The 24,650-nt window shown below is 37.0% G+C and overlaps 1 protein-coding gene across 1 annotated transcript in view; it reads left to right on the plus strand.

Annotated features, from left to right (window-relative positions):
* Positions 1 to 677: 677 nt before the first annotated feature.
* Positions 678 to 24,650, plus strand: part of LOC118280806 (NACHT and WD repeat domain-containing protein 2) — a 40,692-nt gene continuing 16,719 nt past the window's right edge. Inside the window, exons 1-5 of the mRNA XM_035601189.2 lie at positions 678 to 859; positions 7,700 to 7,821; positions 16,004 to 16,092; positions 23,232 to 23,377; positions 24,374 to 24,548. Coding sequence (XP_035457082.2) covers positions 7,719 to 7,821; positions 16,004 to 16,092; positions 23,232 to 23,377; positions 24,374 to 24,548 — 513 coding nt within the window. The 5' untranslated portion in view covers positions 678 to 859; positions 7,700 to 7,718. The remainder of the gene's footprint in view (positions 860 to 7,699; positions 7,822 to 16,003; positions 16,093 to 23,231; positions 23,378 to 24,373; positions 24,549 to 24,650) is intronic.

The raw sequence follows: 24,650 nt of genomic DNA on the forward strand, positions 1-24,650 counted from the left end.
GAAAATCATCCAAAGACTTCTCCCGCCTTGAGCAAGACGAGAGGAAGTGTGTCAGACTCTCACTGGCTAAAAACCACCCGATTCCTACTCCTGATTTTCGAGCCGGAGCCATGGTAAGTACTATGTACATAATATATTATAATGTTAGAATGGTGGGCAAAATCTAAAAGTTATGTATTAGTTGTATAGCGAATAGTCTGGTATTGATCAAAAAGGTAGTTTTGAGTTGTTATTTGTTTAAATAAGTTGCACTTAAGCTTTGACTTTTAGTTAGTAAGAGTCTGACACTCCCTCTCACCTCGCCCAAGGCGGAAGAAGTTACTGGATGATTTTTCCACCTTGAAAACAAAAGCTACGACAAAATTACCTAAATTGTAACTAAAAGAAGAACGAAACAACAAACAAAGGAATACCGCAGTTGCAAATAAATAAAAAGCATATCAATCACCACAATAAATATTACATTAGCAGAAAAATATAGCGCCTATACCCCATAAACTGGTACACAAGCCAACTTCAATCTACCTACTTAAATCTAAACCATATTTTCACACTTTCAATCAGAATCGATGACGTCATAACATTTTATAGTCGACAATCGCATGCGACGGTTGCCTAGCAACGGGATAACAAGTCTTCATTATCCATGATACAAAGCAGTTCACCAAAATATTTCCATGTAAGAACACGCGTTTTGAAAATACAAAAATCGGATTAGAACAAAAAATCATTCCGATTAATCGGTTTTAGTATCGATTCGTTTTTAAATCGGTTCGTTAATCGATTTGGGAATCGGTTTGAAAGTGAGAGCGGTGTTGTTCATGACCTTCTGATGTATCGATTGAATTTTCTTTGAAAGGTAAGAGTTAGGCTTTGTATTAGTAATTAATTTTGTTATGTAACCTAGATTTAGTGTTTAGAACGTCCTATGGAATATTTGGCTTGTGTTGTATAATATCAAAATAGCATTTCGCCTGTTCACAAAATTTAATGCGTAGACAAAGGTGAGGTTTCAAATTAGGATGCAACTTTTCACCAATGAGGTATATTGTGTTCAAAAATGTCATGGTGGCCATAGGGTGCGGGTTTGATACCGGCCAACGGCAAGTACCAAAGTGACTTTTTCCGAGTTATAATTATGTACTTTCTAAGATTATTTAGACACCACTGACAAACGGTGAAGAAGAACATCTTGAGGAAACCTGGGCTTATAATTTAGAATTATAAGTTTGGAATTGCCAACCCGCGTTGAGCAAGTGTGGTGATAAATAAATGCTCAAACCTAGACATATTGCTGAACATTAGACAAGATTTCAGACATTGGGTTAGATTTCAAACTGTACTTTGAGGACTGTTTCCGATTATTTTGTACAATATTTATTATCAAGTCATTCTTCTTTAGTAGAAATTTTCAATTTCTCTTATTCATTACCACTGTCTCCTGCGGAAATTGGAAGGGAACCTAAATTTAATTTCGAAAACCTTCGAATTCATTCCGATTTGACTTTAGCAATGTATTCCATTAATCTATTACATTTTAATATTTCCAAAAACTAACAAAATGTAACATGTCCCACACAGAATACATAGTAGAATTTTATTCCAGACACCGTCCTACAACGAGAATTAAAAAATAAAAATGACAATTGCATAACCCTTTGCCTGACTCAAGTAACAAACCTATGACCATTGCACTTGTAGTCACTTTACCAATGAGAGCAGTTAACAGGCAAAGTCAAAAACTGACACTTTGGAACGAACACCTAGCTTCACTGACAGACAGACTGATGGACAATTCAATTTGACGTTTCAAAAGTGCTTTTTTTGAAGGGGGAAAATTATCCAATGACTTCCATCGCCTTGAGTGAGGCAGGCCTCTACTGGGCCCCATCTTTGGTGGTCTGCCTCTTTCGCGACGCGCCGTAAAAGTGCGTAATTTTAGGATTAATTGAAGACTTAGGACTTTGTGAAATATTGTATACAGTATTCTCCAGAAAACAAAATAGGTACAAAGTTCGACTATTCGCAGAAAATACTTCGCCAAAAAATAGGTAACCTTTAAAAATATGCTTAGTAACTGTTCAAAATTAGCAGTGTAGAGTAAATCTCTGTACATAACCCAGTATGATAAGACAAAGTACAAATTGATGATACCTTCCCCGAGACACATTAATTAACACGCGATAACGTGTGTAATGAAACTTTGATCACTTGCGCATGAGTCACTGGTGACAGTCGGATTATGTGGGACTGATAAGTTTGTGATAAATATTCGCATAATATTGGACGATGGGTGCATTGAACGATTTTGAAATTAATTTTCATGTATTTTCCTTAAAGGAAAATCACACTCAAATAAAGACTAATGAATTTCGGTGAGTGTGCGGAGGAATTACATAACTTGATTCCCCCTAGTCCTTTCCATCATCGAACCATAAGACAATCGGCGAAGCGCCATCGCTTCTTGGTAGAATCCCAACTACTTGCACGAAGTGCTTCGCTTCAGGCATCCTTGTGGAAACTGCTAGGAAATGGAACTCTTTGCCGGAGTCTGTGATTCCTAAAAAATACGACTTGGAACAGGTTGCTTATAGTAGATGTGCTCCATCGTCGGCCACGTCATCGCTTACCACCAGGCGAGATAACCAAACCCATCCTATCAACTATAAAAAAAAAAACTAAAACAAGCCTACTAAGATTTTCCAAAAATTAAAAAAACTGATTCCTTCAAACCTTAAAAAACAGCGAACTCCTTTTTTAAAGGCCGGCAACGCACTTGTGACTCCTCTGGTGTTACGGGTGTCCATGGGCGGCGCTGATCGCTTACCATCAGGTGACAAGTCTGCTCGTTTGCGCCTTACCCACCACAAAAATCAAAATCTCCTTACACAGTAGTCGCACTTACTTAAAATACAACCGCGACATGTGTTCGGAAATCCAATAAATATGAAATGCGCACGAGTGGCCCAGCAGGAAACGTACACCGCAAACTAGTAATGTTATTACGTGTAACTCATAAAACAAAGATGGCTGCCCGAACATATTCGTTTACGATGCGCATGCGTCTAAACCTGTAAGGTTTATTCGCTTTAATTTATAAATATTTTTAGTTGATGTCTTTCGTCTTGTACATTAAAATGGTGACATTGCTTTAGGGTCAATCATTGCCTGGGTAAAAATTCATTAGCTTATTGGATATTTGAAAATCTTCAATCCAGTAGTGTCATAGGCTGATCAGTACTTACCCCTTATTATCTACATATTTTTATGGGATAGTACCCCCTAAGGGTAAGCCATCAGCGCCCATGGACACCTAAAATACCAAAGGACTTATATAAGTGCGTTGCCGGTCTTTTGGGAGTTAGGAATTGAAGAATTGGGAAGGAGTATCTGGTAACTTCACTCATACGCCAAAACAGAGCGAAAATTTCAAAAACCTTTGAAGGGAGGGAATTGTATTACCTCCACGAGAATCAAAGCCTAGTCACCCATTTACTTAATATTTGTAATTTCGACTGTTTCTGCTTGATTTGACCTTTCTCTGATCTGTTTTGAACGTACCAAACTTCCATACGCAAACCAACAAAATATCACAACTACTATACAAACAGGATATAAACAAACAAATGAACATATATATTACAGTATAATATTTTGTTTTATTTACCTCTATATATGACGGGAAGATCTTCACGCTCGATCGGGTTTACGAGGCAGACAGAAATACAAACGGACACTGATCTGTTTTACATGGGTCGTCTTGTCATCAATGTTGCTAGTATGTGTTGAGAAACTGTACAAATTATGTTTCTCATACTTCGTCTATGGTGTCTAGACGGATATCTGTAGATAGATATCTCAGAAAATAAAATACAGGAAAATTCTGTGGTTATGTATTTTTGAAAACACATTATAAAGTAAGATATAACTGCCCCATCTCAGTAAAATATCAGAAAAATCTTAGAAATATTCTATTCCTTATTCAATAATTAATTGCTGTACCACAGCCCCTAACAGTTCACCACTGGACTATATAATTGGTCACCTCTTCATACCAGGGGTTTGTGATAATCTCCATGCTTGGCGTATGGGTTGGAGACAGCAATTTAAAAGATCAGATTTATCAAACAGCTTTGCTGCCCCGGAGACTACGGAGCAGGTCTACTAGGAGGACCCGGTGCCCCTTATAGGTGTTGAGGGCTACCGGGGTGGTTGTAGTGAGGTAAAAATCCCACACTCCCTGGTCTTTTATCCCCAAAAAACTATGCGTCTTTTGAAGGTCAAATGTGGTTAACCATAATCAACTATAATACCAGAAGGAGAGAAGAGAAGAATACTAATAACAGAAGAGGTAATGACAACTGCACTGTAACTGCAAATATTTACGCCAATCTATTTCCAATCTTGATGAGCAGCTCCTCATTAGAACCGTTCTGATGCCGTCATGTCGAGGGTATCGTCAGGTCAATAATTGCAGCACATCAATAGTGACCGCTATCGGTGGGAGATAAGATATCGCTAAATGAATTAAACTGACCGCGTGGGTGGACCGGTCTTGTTTAACCTTACATTATGATAGTTCACATTTATAGTTGTAAAAGTTTTCAGAAGACTTTATTTCAGGTTTGAAACTGACATTGTCACTAACACTATCATTAGAATTTGAGACAGGATATTTTCCCATAGGAAACTCATAGACAAAATAAACATGGTAAATATCCCGGAGAAAAGATTTCATTCTTATAATAAAAGGGTGAACAAAAACACGGGGCTTACATCTAACTTCACAAAAACTGGCGTTGGTACCATTTTTGTAGAGTGGAACACATCCATTGATGAATAAATATATCTCCTTCTTCTTCTTCCACGCTGAATGATTTCTTGCCACCTAAATATATCTAATGGTTTGATTGATATCATCAGTATAACTAGTGAGCGGCTTTTACCCTTAGTACGAGTTTGTTTTACGTTTAACGAAATCAAAACGAGACCGTGTTCGGCGCTCTGATTGGTTCTCTTTCTTGTTTCGTTTTCGTTTAACGTAAAGTAAACTCGTACTAAGGGTCATGTATAACTGTTTTAGGACCGTGGTCACCAATCGAACACTTTACTTAGTATATCTACCGTCTATCCTTCAAACGATGTAACCTATCTTTTACCATTTGCACTGACACTGCATCAAGAAAATCGAACCAACAAACTTCTATACTTGTCAGAAAACGTCGGCAAATCTTATTCGTGTGTCCCTAGAATAGAATTTACATGGGAATGAGCCATTACTCCTCCATTAGAACTATGCAAATGGTCCCCTTTGAGTGACGTCACGGTTTATACAAATATGGATATAAATGATAGCGAGTTCCCTGAAGGGGGGAATGCACGGAGCGTAAATATGGGTTACGGGCTAGATGCATGAAATTATGGAGTTATTATTACTATGCCGTTTTAAATAGTTTAATAGTTACCTACCTATTATGATTGAAACCTTAATGACTGAAGGAGTAAGGGTTCGGAGTTACCTTTGAAAATTTGGCTACTTTTGAAGTTACATTATAGTCAGACAATTTATCACATTTCTTTTATAATTATTTTTTTATCTTTATCAAGAAAATAATCGAATTTATCAAGTTTGACTATGGAAAACGAAATCTTGCAGATCGAGGAAAGAGTTATTAGGCTTTTGATTTCTAGGTACTACAAACAAATGTAAAGTCTAGAAGTTATTGGGAAAGCCCTATGTTCAACAGTGGACGTTTGTGGGCTGATATTGTGATGATGATGAAGTACCTACGAGGAGTATAACTAAAATAACTTAAGCAAATATGAATATAACATGAATTTAAGAAAATATGTAAATTTTATTTTTTAGTTGTTTTTTTTTTCTTTTTTTTCCCCTTTTGAATTATTGTGCACGCACTACCCATTCCCAGATCATATGATAAATTCCATCCAAAGGTTGTCTGGAAGAAATCGCCGTGTGTGATAAGACCGCCCATTGTACTTTAATTACTATTAATTACAATGTAAATGTGTTTTATGAATGTGTGCAATGAAGTATAAATAAATAAATAACTTTTGACTGCACGGTTGGAGCGGTGGCTAGGCAACAGCTGTCGTACAACGTGTAGCGGGTTCGATTCCCGCACGGAGCAACTCCTTGTGTGATCCACAAATTGTTGTTTCGGGTCAAATGGATGTCTCGTGCATGTGAAATTGTATGTTTGTAAACGCACCCATGACACGGAAGAAAAACCTGGAGTAGGGCAACGTTTTATTAAGAAAGAAACAAAATATACTCTATCTACCCCCTACTCGTAAATAACAAGCGTGATACAATATCATTATTATCCAACAATTCATAATCATAAATTCTATATCCATTTTATAAACGTGCTTTAATCAAATTAATACAATATGGATCCAATTATTTTCAAAAGCAATCACAAATTGACCTGCGCGACACGATCAATGGAGGCTCCTTATTTATTATAATAATATTTTTAACTACAGTCGGATAAAAAGAAATTGATTGTTTGTTTGTTTGTTTGCATTGAGCTAGCTTCAAAAATGAAGGATTTGATTTGAAAAGTTTACAATCTTATGATTTGAATTACGGTTCAATATGGTAGTTTTCATCTTTACCACTTATAGGTTGATGATGATGCTACCATCATAAGTAAGTGGCCACTGCCGACCAAAACCTCTCCTCACACGGAGAAGATTTGAGTATTAATCACCATACTTGCTCATTGCGGGTTGACGATTTCAAACTTATAACTAGAAACTGTAAACCTTGGTTTCTTCATGATGTTATCCGTCATCGTTTGTCAGTGGTTTGTCACATCACATGTAACTCGGAAAAAGTCACATTGGTACTTGCCGTTGGTAGGTTCCGAACTCGCACTCTCATGCATGAGAAGCGGGGCTTTTAGACCTTCGGGCCACTACGACATGGTATTATTCATCTCTATATTACTATAGAATTCAGTCTCCGAGCTATTACTGAAAAACTCTAATAATACTTTGATCAACCGGGGAATTAAGACCCGTCACAGTTGCGACTACTCGATAGTCAGTCTTCTTCACTCCACGCGGGTAAAGCCGTAGGTGGAAAGCTAGTAAATAATAATATTATTTGTTTACTGAAATACTCCTGAATTACAGTAGGGTGTAGTTATGTGCTGAAGTCACGGAATGCTGAATATAAACGCAAGCACTCTGGTAATGTGACATGAAACCTCACCTCTACTAAATATAGGTTTATGGATGATCATTTCTAAGTAATAAAACTAAGTTTGTTTGTTTGTTTGTAATGAATTTAGTGTGTGTACTCGTAAACTGGTGTATCGATTTTGATGTAATAATAACAAGAAAATAGATAGATTGTGATTTGTCAAAACTTTAATTTTAATCTTATCTGTATATTTAATAACTTGAATGACTATACAGAAAACCATAGCCAAAAAGATTAAGTCTACCTAAACATGGTTCCGGGTTCGAGGGCCGGATATGTAAAATTTTACTTCAGTTTTGTTCTCAAAACACTCAGCAGTAATCTGCTGAGTGTTTTGAGAACAAATATCATATTAATGAAGCACGTCCTTTGTAGAACTGCTTAGTCCTATTACAAAAAATTATTGGATGAAAAACTACAAGAAGTATAGAAAGACTGGTGCTAATATGGATTTTTGCCACCCAGACCCTGAACATCATACACCATGGATGACCGCACGGTGGACCTGATCTTCAGCGGCTCTCTGAAGTCGCTGCCACCTGTCAGCTCCAAGATCGTGAGGATATTCACCAGTTCCACCTTCACAGGTAAGTGAATCTCTTTTTTTACTTTTGTGGTGATACATCGACTGGGCAACCGGCTTTTTTATGGGAGAAACATCATTCAATGACTTCTCCCGCCTTGGGCGAGGCGAGAGGGAATGTCAGACTCTTAATGACTAAAAACCACCCTGTTCCTATCCCTGCCCTTTGAGCCGGAGCCTCAGTAAACCTACTAGGTAGTCCGCAGCTCCGAACCAAGCATCAGCCCTACCGGGCCTTATCTGTGGTAGTCTGATGGCTCTTTGTAACGTGCGCAGAACATAACCGACTGCGGGTTCAATTTCTAGTTCAACTTTTTGTGCAATCCACAATTAATTGTTTCGAGTCTGGGTGTTATTTATGAACTGGTATGTTTGTAAACGCGTCCACTATACAGGAGAAATATCTAGTATGGGGCAACGTTTATAAAAAATTACAGATTATTAGCTCAATTTAAATAGAGGGCAAATCAATTGACTCACTCGATAGTGGGCATAATGCCAAACTCTGTGGTGTTACTCAAAATTAAGAACTTACTACTTTTTTGGACCTGGAAATGAGGAGTTTTGGTCAGGGAGTGATTCTTGCAATTATCTGAAATTTTAAGTAATTTTTAAACGAGCAGCATCTCCTGATGGTAAGCAATCGCCGCCGCCCATAGACATCCGAAACACACCAGTGCGTTGCCGGCCTTTTGGGGATAAGGAATCAAAGAGTTGTTAGGGAATTAGGGATCGGGAAGTTTGGGAAGGGGGTAAGTTTTTGGAAATAAACATTTATTATTATTATATTATTATAATTGGGCCTCTGGTAACCTCACTGGAACAACGAAACACAACGCAAACGTTGCTTCACGCCGGTTTTCAAAACATGGCTCTCCGACTTAAAATTATGCTTTCTCATGCAAGAGAAGCATGTCTCAAGACTAAAACCCCTAGCCACCACGACATAGACCACAATTTTAAAAATACTCTTCCTGTACAATAAAATTGTGAATGTACACAGTATTACGGTTGCACCAGTCCTAACTTGAGCTGGTTCTTATAAATAGCTGTTCTCAGTAACAAGTTTACTGTAAGGAGTTATTGCCCCGGTCGTCTGAATTATTTCAGGCATATTTACAGCGGCTAGCATTACAGGATGCTTTTCAAACTGTTTCAGTACTTTTGTAATATGGTTTTGGAGTGGTTGGGCAACCGGCTGCCACGAAACGTGTAGCGATTTCGATTCTCGCACGGACTAATTCTATGTGTGATCCACAAATTGTTGTCTCGACTTTGGGTGTCTTGTGTATGTGAACTTGTATGTCTATAAAGGCACCAACGAATTAAGAGAAAATCTTAGGGTGGGACAACGTTTTTTATATCGGATTTTTTACCAGTTTTTGATTTGGATAAAGTGCGTTTGTTAACCTCAAAACAAATATTATAATATTAAAAAAAATGTCTGTGGGTCGGTCAGTTCTCTAGTGAAGCTATTCGCTTGTTCCAAAGTGTAGATTACTATGCAGAAGAACGAGACGGTTCCCTTGTTTTATTCATAATTGAAATAACAACTGACTTAAGCTGGACTTCCATTCTGCACACGTATGTGTTCCTCTCCATCCATCTATCATCAAAATTACGACCCACGCTTGTATATTTCAAGGCTTTAAAGCACTAGGAAAGCTAAAAATAGGCTAGATTTGATAAACTTCAGTGCTTCGTGAGTGAATGCAATTTTAAACATGCTCTTTCATGTGGAGGGGGTCGTGTTGGCGCAGTAAGCTTTCATACCCCCCTTCCTTTTAGGGTGCTTTTCCACTAGAGATGTGCTATGCTACGTTGCTGTGGATGCATTTGATTTCCACCAATCATATTTGTTGGTACACATAGCTTAGCACTAGTGGACACGGACTCAGCTAAGCTATGTTTTTTATATGGAAAGATGCGTGCCATGGATGCGTGCTATGGATGTCTTACCCTTATCGATACATCGTATACTCGAGCTGCGCATCTTCCTCGCACAGCTACTTTGCGGCAGCGCATCTTCATAGCACACCTTACTCGCACAGTTACATAGCTTAGTGTCAGTGGAAACGGTCACATAGTTTCACAGCTTAGCTGTTACATCTTCGTGCTTCGTGCATAGCTAAATAGCACAACTCTGGTGGAAAAGCATCCTTAGGTATTCCAAAAATGATGTGTTATTCATTTGTATTGTAAGGTGAATAGGCTAACGTTATTTATAACAAAATATAGAAGTAGACTTGAACAAAATTGTTTAGTAGTATAAACCGGCTTCTGTCCGTGGTTTCGCCTGCATTCCCCTGGAATAAAAAGTAGCCTATATGTTATACCAGACCATAATCTATTCCTGTTCCAAATTTCATCACGAGTCCTTTAGCCGTTTTGTCGTGATTAAGTAACAAATATACACACAAACTTTCGCATTTATAATATTAGTAGAATGCAAAAGTTTGTGTGAATGCAATGATGTATATACTTATCACCTTAGGTATGTATGTATGTTACCGTTCCACGCAAAAACTACCAAAGTAGACTTCATGTTACCACTGAAAGAAAATAACGCATATTTATGGAACCCAGAAATCGAACCTAGATCTGAAACTTAGTTTATAAACACCAAGCCTGGCCATTAATTACTATGAACTCAGCTAGGTATATAATATATAGGTCAGTCACTCGACTCGACTATGTGGTATATTCATTTAACATAATCAAATCATACTACACCCAAATCAGTTTCCCTCAAATCCCATCAATGGATTTCATTTTCAAAAAAGAAAACTCGATATTAACTTTCCAAACTAATCTAGAAGATATAATTTATTTCATCGGGAGTTTCCGATACTTTGGCGATTCGTGTTCAGATGCAATTTTAAACACATCTGGGGGGAGAGGGGTGTTAAGGGGTACGGGGTATGGGGAGAGTTTCAAATGAACAACTTTTAATTAACGCCGAATCATCAGATAGACCAGTTTGTGATCGGTTTTCGTAAAATTTAATTTTACTTGACCTAGTTTTCGTGTGGTTTTAAAGATAAAAAAACTGCATTGATTTTGTTCGTGTACCTGAAGACTTTGAAGAGTTTTAAGTGAAGCGTTGTTTTTTTAAATTAAGTTTTGATAAGATTACCTTTTTGTTGTAAGTTCTGAGGCGTATGCTGAGAATAACTTGGACAGCAAAGCTCCCTAATGCAACGATCCTGGCCCAACTTCGTATAAAAACGGTTGTTCATAATAAATAAATATTTGTAGGTCAATTTACTTCTCAGTATATCAGCTACCTGCTCACAAAATTTAAACTTGTATAAAAAATAATATTTTAGTGTATGCATCGTGTGTATATTCATATTATTTAACGAATGAACGAGATCAGCAAAGTATTACATGCTATGCTTTTTTATTCGAATAGGATATTAGAAATATCTTTCTATTTCATATTGTATTGTCACGCTTTTTATCCCAGAAGGGGTAGGCAGAGATGCGTATTACGGCTTACTTGCTTTCTTACTATTTAATTGTCAGTAACGACACGAAATAGGATAAAAACTATTTGACAAAGAATTCACCCCTCACCACAACAGAAACAATAATTTTAATAACCTTCCTCGAACCTATAACCCCCGAAATAAGCAAATAAGCTTCAAACAGTTTCCAAATAGGTTTACAACGTTACGTACGTTTGTTCTGCTTCTGGAACAGCTGTACAATAGCCAGGTAGACACTAGGCACTACAAAGTACCAAAGTACCGCATTACCCCAGTCCACTTGTCACCAACACTCGACGAGTGGCGTGCGAAACTCGAAACTTGCACGCTACTGGTGTACTGTTGCTAAATACATGTTAGGGTGGAGTGAAAAAACCTTTTTCTTAATTTGAAGTTTCCTGTGTTTTCAAACATTGACCCATAGTAATAGAAATGTTCATGCAAAATTATAGCTTTCTAACTCAACATCTTGAGGTGGCGCATTAGGTATGAAATTTGAAAAAAATAACAAAAGTAGAGTTACAAGCAAATATTTATTTCTAACTATATTACCATACATTTAAATGAATTTAAACTTTAAACCACTAGAATAATAAAATACTATATGAAATTACCATAAAAATAAAATTTTGATGTCCAGTATCAGAGGTTCCAGTGTCTTCATTTTTGGCAAAAATACTGAGATTTAGTGTCAAAAATAGGTATTTCTTGCCTGGATTTTATTTTAGTACGGATGAAACCATTTCTATCATCGGGTCCACAAACAGATACCGAAGCCTCCGTTATACGTTTGACACACCTTTCTACTGCTTTAGTTGACTCGACTAATTATTATGATTTGATAGAATTGGCGAAAAAAAGATAACAAAACCTCCTCTAACAATGAAATACAGCGACTCGGAAATCACTACAATGATTGCACCTGGAGGTAAATTGTTTGAAATTGAGAAGTATCCTTGCCACACTCAAGCAGTAGAAAGGTGTGCTAAACGTATAGCAGAGGCTTCGGCATCTGTTTGTGGACCCGATATATTTTGCAGCAAACTCATCATATTATCGCTTCTTAAATTCATGACATCGCATAGATTGAGTTGTCATCTTATCTACAGAACCAATGTACATTTTGCGCTCATTTTGTTGACCTTTTAAGAAGTTTTCCTCAGCAGCAGGTGCTTTAGTCACACATTTGCTTACTTCTCGGGATAAATACTTACGTGGTGCGATATAAAAAAAAATGTGGAATATCTGCTTTTTGGCGCATTGCGTAACATTTTAAATATTTGTACTCTTGAAAGTACAAAATATAATAGGATAATTGTAGAGATAGATGCCTTATTCTATATCGCTTTACTATAGAAAGTCAAAGTCAAAATTATTTATTACAAATAGACCGGGAAGGCACTTTTGAACGCCAAAGGAAATATTACAATGTAAAGAAAACAAAATATCTGTCTGTCGGTCAGTCCTCTAGTTGCTCTATTTGCTCGTTCCAAAGTGTAGATTCGTATGGAGAAGAACGAGCAAGAAACTCCATAGGTATTTTACAATAGTTGGCTAAAAGCAATCATTTCACATATTTCTTCTAAGGATCCTTTCCATTATGCAACTCTAACATATTGTTTTTTATCTATAAGTAGTGTTTTATCACATCACAATATGTAAGTAACATAAATTATCAATTAATTTGATTCGATCGCCAAGTAAAGGACATCGCAAGTCTTTGTCCGTTTTAGGCATTTTTTAATAAAATTTACTTAACTTTGGCACTATTTTACAACTATATATTAAAGTTTTATAAGAAAATACTGAATTTGCATACGAGATAACACATAGTAGTAGTTAAAAACAATAAATTTGTAAGCAAAACATATAAGCACAACTCTATTTTGTGGGTAGTCTTATAAGTAAAAATATGAATTTTCTAGAAACTATTTCCTCGATGCGCCACCTGAAGATAATGTCGTAGAGCTTTGATTTTTTGTATAAACAAAGCTTTTACATATGGTCACCAATTAATAATACAGGACAAATGAATAGAGAAAAAAAATTTTTTTTGGTATGTTTCACTCCACCCTAATGCATGTGTTTTATTTTTGACAAAAGTGTTGAATTGTTGATTATTTTTTCTTTAATAAAATTAAACCCCACTGTAAGAGTTTCTCCTGTGTCGTGGGTGCGTTTATAAACATACAAGTTCACATACACATGACACAATCCCAAAACAACAATTTGTGGATTACACAATGAGTTGCTCCGTGCGAGAATTGAATCTGTTACATTGCACGGGAGCCGGTTACCCAGCCACTTCACCAGCTGTGGAGTTAGTGAATGGTTCCACTGTGTAACAACGGTGAAAAAGAAAAAAATTGTCGTTGCTTCTGCTTTTCTTAAAGATGTAACAGCTGATTAGGAAACTCCATCACCCTTGATAAGCAATTTCCGACAAACTTAAACCTGTTAAACTGCAATCTCCGATCTGCCAGATAAGAATGGAAATCACAGAATACGCTCAATCTTATGTTAAAGAGACTCATATAGTCCAGCATTGCGTCCAGTTATGACATTTACGAGAAGACAAATTTTACTCCACGCTATCACCGTTTTGGCTTCAAAACTACACCCCAAGTTAAATATTCCCGTCTAAACCCAACAAACCACAACTAAGACGGACGATTATTACTAATTCCGATCCAATAACAATCCACTCGCTTTCATCTACCTCAGATATCTCGAAACTCATCATCTTAAGTTCCAAGAATAATTAAATATGAATCTGGCGCGGTATCACTCCGGCGTTTGCGTGAAACTGGCCTAATTCCATAACGGGCTGCGTCAACCGACTGCATAGCACATAGCGACGGATCATTGAGTTGTAGTTTGGCTAGATAGTGTATATATGTATATAGGATTGGCAAAAAGTTTCAGTACATGAATTTCATTAGAACTTTTATGTATCTGATTATAAATGATCTCCAGAAAACTTCCTCTGCAAGCCAAAGGTCTCGTAATTTGGGTTTTCTTCTTCACCCAATCTTCTCTTTTCGTGGATATCTTAAAAGTTGACTTCACTTTAGAAAGAGATTATGTAGGCAGCAGCTCTCTCAATCGTTATTTCTTTTTTTAAACGTTGCCCTATGCTAGGATATTCTTCTCTGCGTCGTGGGTGCTTTTACAAACACAATTTCACATACACATGACACCCACATACGAAACAACAATTTGTGGATAATGAATCGAACCCTCCACACGTTGCACAGCAGCCAGTTGCCCAGCCACTGCGCCAATTACGATAAATGAAGAGAGAAGTAAACTATTAAGAGATGCATCTGATGAGATGAGAGTAAGACAGACAGACGTAGACGGTCTACATTAAAAAAACTTATATTTTTTTACAATTAATTTCAGTTTACGACATCCAGTTAATTTTTACATCTCGGTACTACTGCGGAACAAGCGGCTGCTCCAGCGCTACTAACTACGATTCGTGATTTTGTAAAACGTTTCAAACAATCGGCTCGTGGAGTACTCGTATTAACTTGTCACTGTTTACTCTTACTTTGTTAACTGGATGTTTCAATTTTTTATATCGTGGCCTGACTTTTTATACCCTGACTTTTTCCCTGTATTGTGGGTGCGTTTATGTGTATCGTCATGCTTTTTATCCCCGAAGGGGTAGGCAAAAGTGCACAATATGATACGTAATGCCACTGTACAATTTACACCATCTTTTCACCATTTATATTATAGATCCCATGTAATGGGAGATGAGCCTATTGCCATATACTAGACATAATTCGAGACTCCATGCAACTGAGAAGTTTTCAAAAACGGTAAAAAGTGCAATACTGGGGCTCTGGCTCGACCAAAAAGCAGGAGTAAGAAAGTGGTTTTTAGCCAGTAAGAGTCTGACACTCCTTCTCGACTCGTCCAGAACGGGAGAAGTCATAGGAAGACTTTTCCCCTATTAAAAAAAAATCTATATCCAAATATACATGGAAAGGAAAAGGATAGATAAAGAAAATTAAGTAGTATATTATGAGTCCCATCAAGTCCAATGCAATATAGTGCGAGTTCGCTCAGCAAGCCCATTGATTTCAAGTTTAGTATTAGCTGTAAACCAAATGTTCCCCTCGGGAGACCGACATGACATGATGTCATATTATGTTAATGATGTAGTAGGGGGAAGTTTTACAAGTAGCGACGTAGGAAAATCGTAGTCAAATGAAATATTATCGAACTATGAGTGAGAGGTAAACGGGGTCATTTTCATATTCAGTCCAGTGTTGGACTAATTAGGTTCCTTTATATAAAAGAAGTTTGCCAAAATCTTTACGAAAACAAAAAAAAAGCTTCTACTTGCGGCTTCGCCTGCATTTTCATGGGATAACAAGTACCCTTTGATTGATGGACACACATCCTAACAATCACACTTTCACGTTTATAGTATTACTTAGTGTGATTGATATATTAAATGCTCAATGCAAATCAATAGGCCCTCTTATAACACAAATGGTGAAAAATGTGCCGTAATGTGCACCTCTGACTACCCGTCCGGGGATAAAGAGGCGTGACTAGACATAATATTAATTTTACATATACGAATATCACACTTGTTTCCTTGAAGTGTCAAATAATTACAAAGGCGCCCTCTACCTAATCCTTCGATGTCTAAACATTTCATTTTTCAATTTCCAGATACGACAATGGAGAGAAATACATTGATGGCGAAATGCTACCCTCGCATCAAGGATTACTGCCGGGAGAAGCATGGACTGGAGTTTCAGGTAACAATATAAGGCTTATACCAATATCTAGATAGCTTTTGTCCGTGTTCTAACTGGCGTAGACATCTCATGGATTTTTTGTGTCAATAACTATCGTGAGACTAAATTAGTTGAACTATAAGAGTCAGTCAATCCGTCAGTGAAGCTAGGCGCTCTATTTCAAATTGTTGCTTCGAACTTTAAAAGAACGAGCTATGAAACTCCGTCGTGAGTTTGTTTAAAAAACATAATATTACGCCTGTATCCCATAGGTAGGCAGAGACAATGAAACACCAATTGCTACGATTCTTACACGCCTCTTTCGCTTCATCAACAGTCATCAGTCTTTTGATTCATGCTCCTTGGTTAAAGGTGTTATTTTATACCCAACTTACAGAAATATCATTTATCATTATCATTTTATGAGTCCCGATGTGACCTGTAAGCTTTTCTCAAAAAAATATTAAAGCTCAAATAGTGTTATTTTTCGTTCACATATTAGTCTGTAACTGACACGGAGCATTAAAAATTAATCCTGATCTGCTCCTTACCAAGAATAAAAGTTTTAAGCCAAACAGAAACAACATTATATTTTTTATTAAAATTCTAAGAACTTCACTGGAAGTTTGTACGAAAAAATAATCTATAGATTAAATATTGATGATTCCATAGAAAAATTGTCACCAAATGCTAAAGGTCGATTTATACTAGCGCAGAGTCGAAGCGCATCGAAGCGTCTATCCAAAACTGCACATAACAAATTCAACCTTAACTCCACAGCGTAACTGTCAATTTATACTAGCGCTTCGAAACGTTATTCGCGCGCAGACGCGCGAATTCCGAAGAATGCGCGCGCCTTTTTAAAGTAATGTGTGCGTTAATCTGTGGAGTTAAGGTTGAATTTGTTATGTTCAGTTTTGGAAAGACGCTTCGATGCGCTTCGACTCTGTGCTAGTATAAATTGACCCTAAAGCCTCGCTTCCACTAGTCACTCACTAGGTAACATTTCAAGTTTAGTATTAGCTGACACATTTGACATTTGACGCGCTGACACGCTGTAACATTGGACCCGCTACATGCTGTTCAACATGATTGTTAGCGTTGTTTGTGCAACACGACACGCGACATGTTGCTTGTTTTAGTGCAACATAATATTGTCGAGCATGAAAATGTTGTCAAGTGGAGTAAGTGTGAGAGAGCCATGCTTCGGCTCGAATGGGATGGCTCTCACAGAAAACCGACGTGAAACAACGCTTGCGTTGTGTTTTTGGCTCGAAAAGCAGAAGTAGGAACGGGATGGTTTTTAGTTAGTAAAAGTCTGACACTCCTCGTTTCGCCCAAGGCGGAAGAAGTCATTAGATGATGTTTCCCCGTCAAAAAAAGGTTGCCTGGAAGAGATCACTCTAAGCTATAAGGTCGCCCATTGTCCATTGGCTTAACAAAAGTTTGTTTAGCAAAAGATTTTGTGCAACTTTGTTGCGCGTAAAACGTTGCCTAGTGAACAACAAGCTTTATTTTTACAATCTTCTATGAAAATTGACGTTTTCCGAAGTATGGTAATCGGTTCTTAATACCGAATAAATATAAGGTTTCGAAGAAATCGTGTTTATATTTACGCGCGTCTCTAGTGGACACGAGTGTGACTAGCGCGAGTTCCTGGGTTCCGGGAATCATATCCCGTGTTGGGTAATGCTATGCGGTCTTTTGATTTTGAATATCAAAGATAAAAATATTATTGTATTTGTCTTTTAGTCAGCTCTTACGAAAGACGCGAGATGAGTGACGACAAAATAATTCTAACTGCCGTACTTAGAGATTTTTTTTAAACGTTGATTTACAGACATAAAATTTCACATACGCATTACATTTGTGGATGACACAAAGAGTTGCTGCGTGCGGAGATCGAACTCACTACACGTTCCACGGCATCCATTTGCCCAGCTGCCTCACCAACCGTGCAGACATTAAATGATTACTTAAACTTTTCCTTAGTAACGATTTTGTTCCAAAAACAATTGCTAAGGACTGGATTAAAGACTTTGAATACAGTCAGGTTATACAGCTAAACCACGTTCAAAATTGAAACTCTTCATACTACAACATATCGAAATATTTCTTCAAAGCTACCTACTATTGGTAGGGGTAGTTTTTATGTAAATAAAAGGAGTTGGGATGCAAACATGTCGGCGAGGGTAGGTCAAACCTTCTTGAACAAATTGAAAGGGATAGGTAGCCCTTTATGTAATATTTTATTTTTATACGAATATTTTTCCATTTGCAAAATGTATAAGATGTTTTGGTATTATAATTTACAGTTTACAAAGAACCTTTAATAAAATGGATAGGTTGGTAGGTATAGTAAATATGATATAACATATTATACGTTAAATTGAAGTAAAGTTTTCCTTTCACATTAATTCATTGAAGATTAAATAGAATTTTGCCTACTTTTAACCTACTTTTCTATCTAATGCATAGTATGAGGCAGAATTGTAAGAAATGATTATCTTTTTTTAAGAGGGGAAAATCATCTAATGACATCTCCTGTCTTGGGTGAAATGAGAGGGAGTGTCAGACTCTTCCTGTAGTCTGTATGTAGTCATATTATATATGTATACACATGAAAAATCAGGATTCATAAAGTTTACCGCTATATTTTTAGAGAATGTAACGTACGACTCTTCATGATTTACGGTCACCAGTAACCACTTGTCTATCTAATGAAACACGTAAATGTATAATCATCCTAACAACTTAACAACAAAGGGTAAAAAACTTGAATAAAACCATTATAAATAACGAGTTTAAAGAAATAAAACTACTATACATAATTCGTTTCGCACCTCGTTCAGAAAACTCCTGAAAATGCATTAAATATACATGAAAACTATGAATTATGTATGAAACAACCGATGGCAACCGACTCGCTCCCAATCGATACTCCACTCGATATATCGGACGCCGATTTTATAATCGATTAAAACCAATTATGCATATTTTAACGGTGTGAAAATTTGATTTATGGTTTTTCGATTTTGTATGTATTCGATTTTATTTAATTACTTTTTCGGTCGTACATAGATATGTGAATGTGGTATAAAATATATATATTTTTTATATAAAGCCGTTGTCCCACACTAAGATTTTCTCGTGTCGTGGGTGCGTTTATAAACATACAAGTTCACATACACATGACATCTAGACCCGAAACAACAATTATAGATCACACAAAAAGTTACTCCGTGCGGAAATTGAACCCGCTATAACCATGCAATCAATTTGTACCAAGTAACAGAATTTTATGAGAAAAGTTCAAAGAATCTACACATAAATCCTCAAATATTATCCCCAAAAGTCCGGCAACGCACTTGTAATTGCTCTAGTTTTACGGGACACCGATTGCTTACCATCAGGTGTCCGGTGACAAGCGACGCAAAACATAACTAGAATCAAGTCAAATGGCATTCAAAAAAGCACTAGTCCAACGACTGAATTGAAAAGTTCAATCAATGTACTTATGGGATTAACACTGACATTAGACAAATTAATGTTAATCCCATGCATTGACTTTTCTATGCACTAGACTAGCATTTACTCGTAAATACCATTTGTCTGGGAGAGCTGGTCATCATAATAGTTAGCAGAGCGTTAGAGTTTACTATTGGACCTGCTTCTTTTATGATAGCTTCAGCTTGACAGGCAGGCTGAAGATCGGAATGTACCTAAGTGTGGGAGGGCCATGCATCTCGAATCATCGGAGTGATACTACATCCTCACAGAAAACCGACGTGACACAACGCTTGCGCTGTGTGAGTTCCAATCTTACCAATCCCTGATTCCACAACAACCATTAAATTCCTAACCCCCAAAAGGCCGGCAACACACTTGTAACGCGTCTTGTGTTTCGAGTGTCAATGAGCGGCGGCGATTGCTTACCATTAGGTGATACGTCTGCTCGTTTACTGGCTTATACAGTAATTTCATTTCATTTCAATAATTTCTGTCTGAATTCTCTATGACAATAGTAAAGTTCACCTAATTCAATACGGTACACGTCGAAAACGTCGATATTGAAGCAATGCTATCAAACTTACCTCCAGGAACACCAGCCCCTCAGGGAAATCACTGCGGTATTGAATACCATTATTGTCATAACGCAAGTGGATTACTTAATATTAAAGTTATTTACTTATACATATTGCAGTCGTATATTTTGTTAATTTACTTAAGTAAGTAAAAGTTCAAACAGTTATGATGGAAAGGACAGAAAATATTGTACCTTTCTTTTTGGTGGTAAGCGATGATGCTACCTACTATGAAGCAAGTCTGCCCATAAGTAACCTATTCACTCGAGATTTGAAGACACCCAAGTTGTACCCTATAGAAAACATAGACTTTAGCAAAGCGTTCCACTACTTTGCTGTTCGCACTAGAAAACTTAAAGCGAAACGTTTCGTTCGGTATCTTCCATATAGCGATGATGTTATATTGTTTGTCTGATAGTCCGATGGTGAATACATGCATTCGTTGCGTCATTTGACCAATACGAGTGTTAAGACCGACGTCTTAACATGATTTTCAAGCTATACAAAGTAATATTGTGCTTTTCCGCCAACCAACTACATAGGTAATGCCTAAATAACTACTTGTAGTTAGTAGTAATACCAAGGTATAATATACAGGGTGTAACAAAATGCCCATATATATCAAGAAGCACTGAAAAATACAGGTTGAATAGAATGTCTACACAAAGGTTCAGCTTAAAATACGATAAAAAAAATTGTACGAAATACTCGGTGTCGCACGGTTCTTGATTTTAAATCATCATACAACAATCACAACACTACAGGGGTCACTCGCTAATTACGAAACATTTCTTCTGTAAATCTGATCGCCTAGTACCTGTATCTACCTAATTTTGATGTTCGGTTTCTGGAATTTTATGTATTGGAAAAATTCATAACTTCGTTCCATGAAAACATGAGTTTAAAAAACCCTTCCCGTATCGTTTGTTATGTTATCTAGAAACCGTGCACTTGATATGTGTACCCCCTTTTTGTTACACCGTGTATAGCTAATTATAACAAGTTTTCGAGTTATGCAAGTACAGGCCAGTATTTTATACTGAAAATGTATTTTCATTAGAGTTCAAGCCGCGTTCACAGCCCCGGTATCGATCCGCCACCAATACTATTTACTTCAAGGCCAAACTTCTAGTGTTCGCTCGCCATTATTTACAATTTGTAAACTTTGTTTTGTGTACGCAATATAACATTATAGCTTTTATTGAGAAGGTGGTAGGTAGAAATGTACCTAATTATGCCAGGTTTGTAGGAGTTAGTTAGTTAGGTTTACTTAAATTATAATGTTACTAGAGAGATTACCTAATTTAAGTTAATTATTTAGATAAAACAGTATATAATCGTAAACAATATGTACAACTAAAGAAATGAGGTGCACAACCCATTTACATTAGTTTCAATGATTAATGAACTTCAACTTCCACAATTAATTCTTAAACAGATAAAACAAGACTTCATTAATATAAACATCTTTAACACGTTGAACGCCGTGATGGTCACCGGCTACCGAGGTTAGCGGAGGATTTGCCTTCAACAGTGTTCTATTGGTAGTCAAAGACTTATAAATAGTGAAATATTTACATAATAATATTTGACCAACACAACTAGTAAGTACCAATTATGTAACTGAATTACATAATAACTAACTTCTGCTAACGGCTTTGGCGGATAAAAGTAGTAGAGTAGTAGTAGTAAAAGTAGCCTAGGTATGTGTTATTCCAGGCTATAATCTACCTCAGTTCCCAATTTCATCCGTTGAACTGTTTTGACGTGATTGAGTAACAAACATACACACAAACGTATACTTTCGCATTTATAATATTAAAGCTTCGCCCGCGTTCTAGTGGGATAAAAAGTAGTCGATGTGTTATTGCAGATCATAATCTTCTTCTGTTCCAAATTTCATCCAGCTTCCTTCAGCCGTTTTGACGTGATTGAGTTACAAACATAAACACATACATACTTATAAAATTTCGCCTTTATAATTTCTTGGTAATTAATAACACTAAGCTTCTGCCAGTGGCTTCACCCGCGATATCGTGGGATAAAAAGTATCCTATGTGTTATTACAGACCATAATCTACTTCTGTTCCAAATGTTATTCTGATTGCTTCAGCTGTATTGGAGTGATTGTGTAACAAACATACATACAAACTTTTGCATTTACAACATTAGTAAGATAGCCCTTCTAAAAGTTTCTAGTTAGTAGTCACTGTTTTAGCCCTTTTTTAAAAGGTTAGCCCTTTAAAAAAAGGACTAAAACATAAAGAACTAAACTCACTTTTGTCCAACAATTTGAACCGTCACAACACACAGCTCTTTCAAATCATCTATGGCTTCGAGTTTCGTAGTTCATTCCGAAAATAGCAGCCACAAACACAGGGTGTAGGAATTGTAAACATTTACAAAAAGCGAGCGAGGCTAGGCAGTTGCCACCCTCCTGCTATTTCGAGTGCGGGACGTAGCGGAAGGCGACCCACGTGCGCTCACAATACGCGCATGGCGTTTGTACTTATGCGTATAATTTTATGGCTGTGATTGGTAAATTGGTACGGGTTTGGAATTATGATTAGTATAAATAAAGCCCGCATGCTTATATTTTGTATTTTAATTTTAGGGTATCATATTTTCTTATGTCTTAAGTTTAACAGTAGATTAATTCTTTATTCTTTGGTGTATTATAATAAAATTGTTTGACCGTTCTAGTTCCTGCAGTAACCTTAAATAAATTTGCTAGCTTTTTTTATAAACGTTGCCCTAGACTAGAATTTTCTCCTGTGTCGTAGGTGCGTTTACAAATAAACAAATTAACATAGACTTGACACCAAACCCGAAACAACAATTTGTGAATCACCCACAACTAGTTGCTCCGTGCGGGAATCAAACCCGTTACACGTTTCACTGCAGCCAGTTGCCACCGCGCCAACCGTGCAGTCATTCATTGACTTGCATCTATGTTTTTACTCATAAACTGCTGAATCGATTTCGAAATATAGCATAGGTCGTGTTTCCTCTTCATCATAATCTTACATTCCATATAAAACCGATGAGTAACCACAATTTCTTCCTTTACTTCAGGTGGTGGACATGCGTTGGGGAGTTCGTGATGAAGCCACAGATGATCACATGACCACAGAACTCTGCATGAGAGAGATCAAGAATTGCCAGCGTCTTTCCATGGGACCTAACTTTGTGGTGTTCCTGGGACAAAAATATGGATACAGGTAGCTTTTTTTGAGGTGGAAATCATCGAATGACTTCTCCCGCTTTAGATGAGGCGAGAGGGAGTGTCAGACTTTTACTGACTAAAAACCACCCCGTTCCTACTCTTGCTTTTCGAGCTGGAGCCCCGGTAAACCGCTAACCTGGTAGGATCCTAGACTTTAATTTAGCCCTTCTTTAATATATTAGTTCTAGTCTAGAGTCCCTTCTATCGACAGTCTCATTCTTGTAAATCTAATCATCCGCTCTGTATTCTTCTTTCGTAAATCTGCTTTAATCCATCCAATCGATTATCTCGACTACTCGTTTGATAAATGGAAAAATAGACAGAAGCCAGTAAAGTTACAATACTAGGATGCACTATTTACTAATTGTAAGAAAAGGGCACGGATTCGAGTCCACGGAAAACAAACTATTAAAATATAAAAAGTGCACCAGTACCAGTTAGCTAAATATATATATAAACGAGTAGCGTGTAACTGCGTGTATAAGTTTATGTCTACTCAAATAATTTATTCAAATTTTATGACTGCCATGTCTGTTATAATTACATTAACAAACACCATAAAATGTTATTATTGCACCTCCGGGACAACAAATTGTTTGCTGTTGGGTAGATCGTGCATTCATTAGCTAGAATAGTGCTCTAATTTCATTCCAAATAAATATGGACGTAGCAGTTTTAAGTCCTTCATTTTTATTAAATAAAAAAAGCTACGCTAATCCTTTTATCCCCGAAGGGGTAGGCAGATGTGCACATTACGGCACGTAGTGCCGCTATGTACAATGTACACCTACTTTTCACCATTTGTATTATAAGTTCCATGTAATAGGGAGTAAGCCAATTGCTATATACTGGGTAGAATTCCAGACTCCGTGCTACTGCTGAGAAATTTTCGAAATACCGAAAAGCACCCAGTAATGCTTTGCCCGACCCGGAAATCGAATCCAAGTACGAGATCGGCGAGGCAGTCAACAAATATTTTTTTCTTTTTCAGACCAATTCCAACATACGTGTTGTCTTCAGAACTGCAACTGTTGAAGGATGAGTTGGTGGCAGGAGGAGTGGATGTCATCCTCCTGGATACGTGGTACAAGAAGGACTCGAACGCTGTACCTCCCGTGTCTGTGCTGCAACCCATCTCGTCTATATTGATTAATTTCAACAACAAGGTGAGGAGTTTTTTTATTTTTATAATAACTATCGTGACATATACTAAATTAACTAAAAAATGGTTTACACACGTACAATAATGGAGAAAAAGTCTACTAGTT

Source organism: Spodoptera frugiperda, chromosome 16, assembly GCF_023101765.2.
Source record: "Spodoptera frugiperda isolate SF20-4 chromosome 16, AGI-APGP_CSIRO_Sfru_2.0, whole genome shotgun sequence".
Lineage (NCBI taxonomy): Eukaryota > Metazoa > Arthropoda > Insecta > Lepidoptera > Noctuidae > Spodoptera > Spodoptera frugiperda.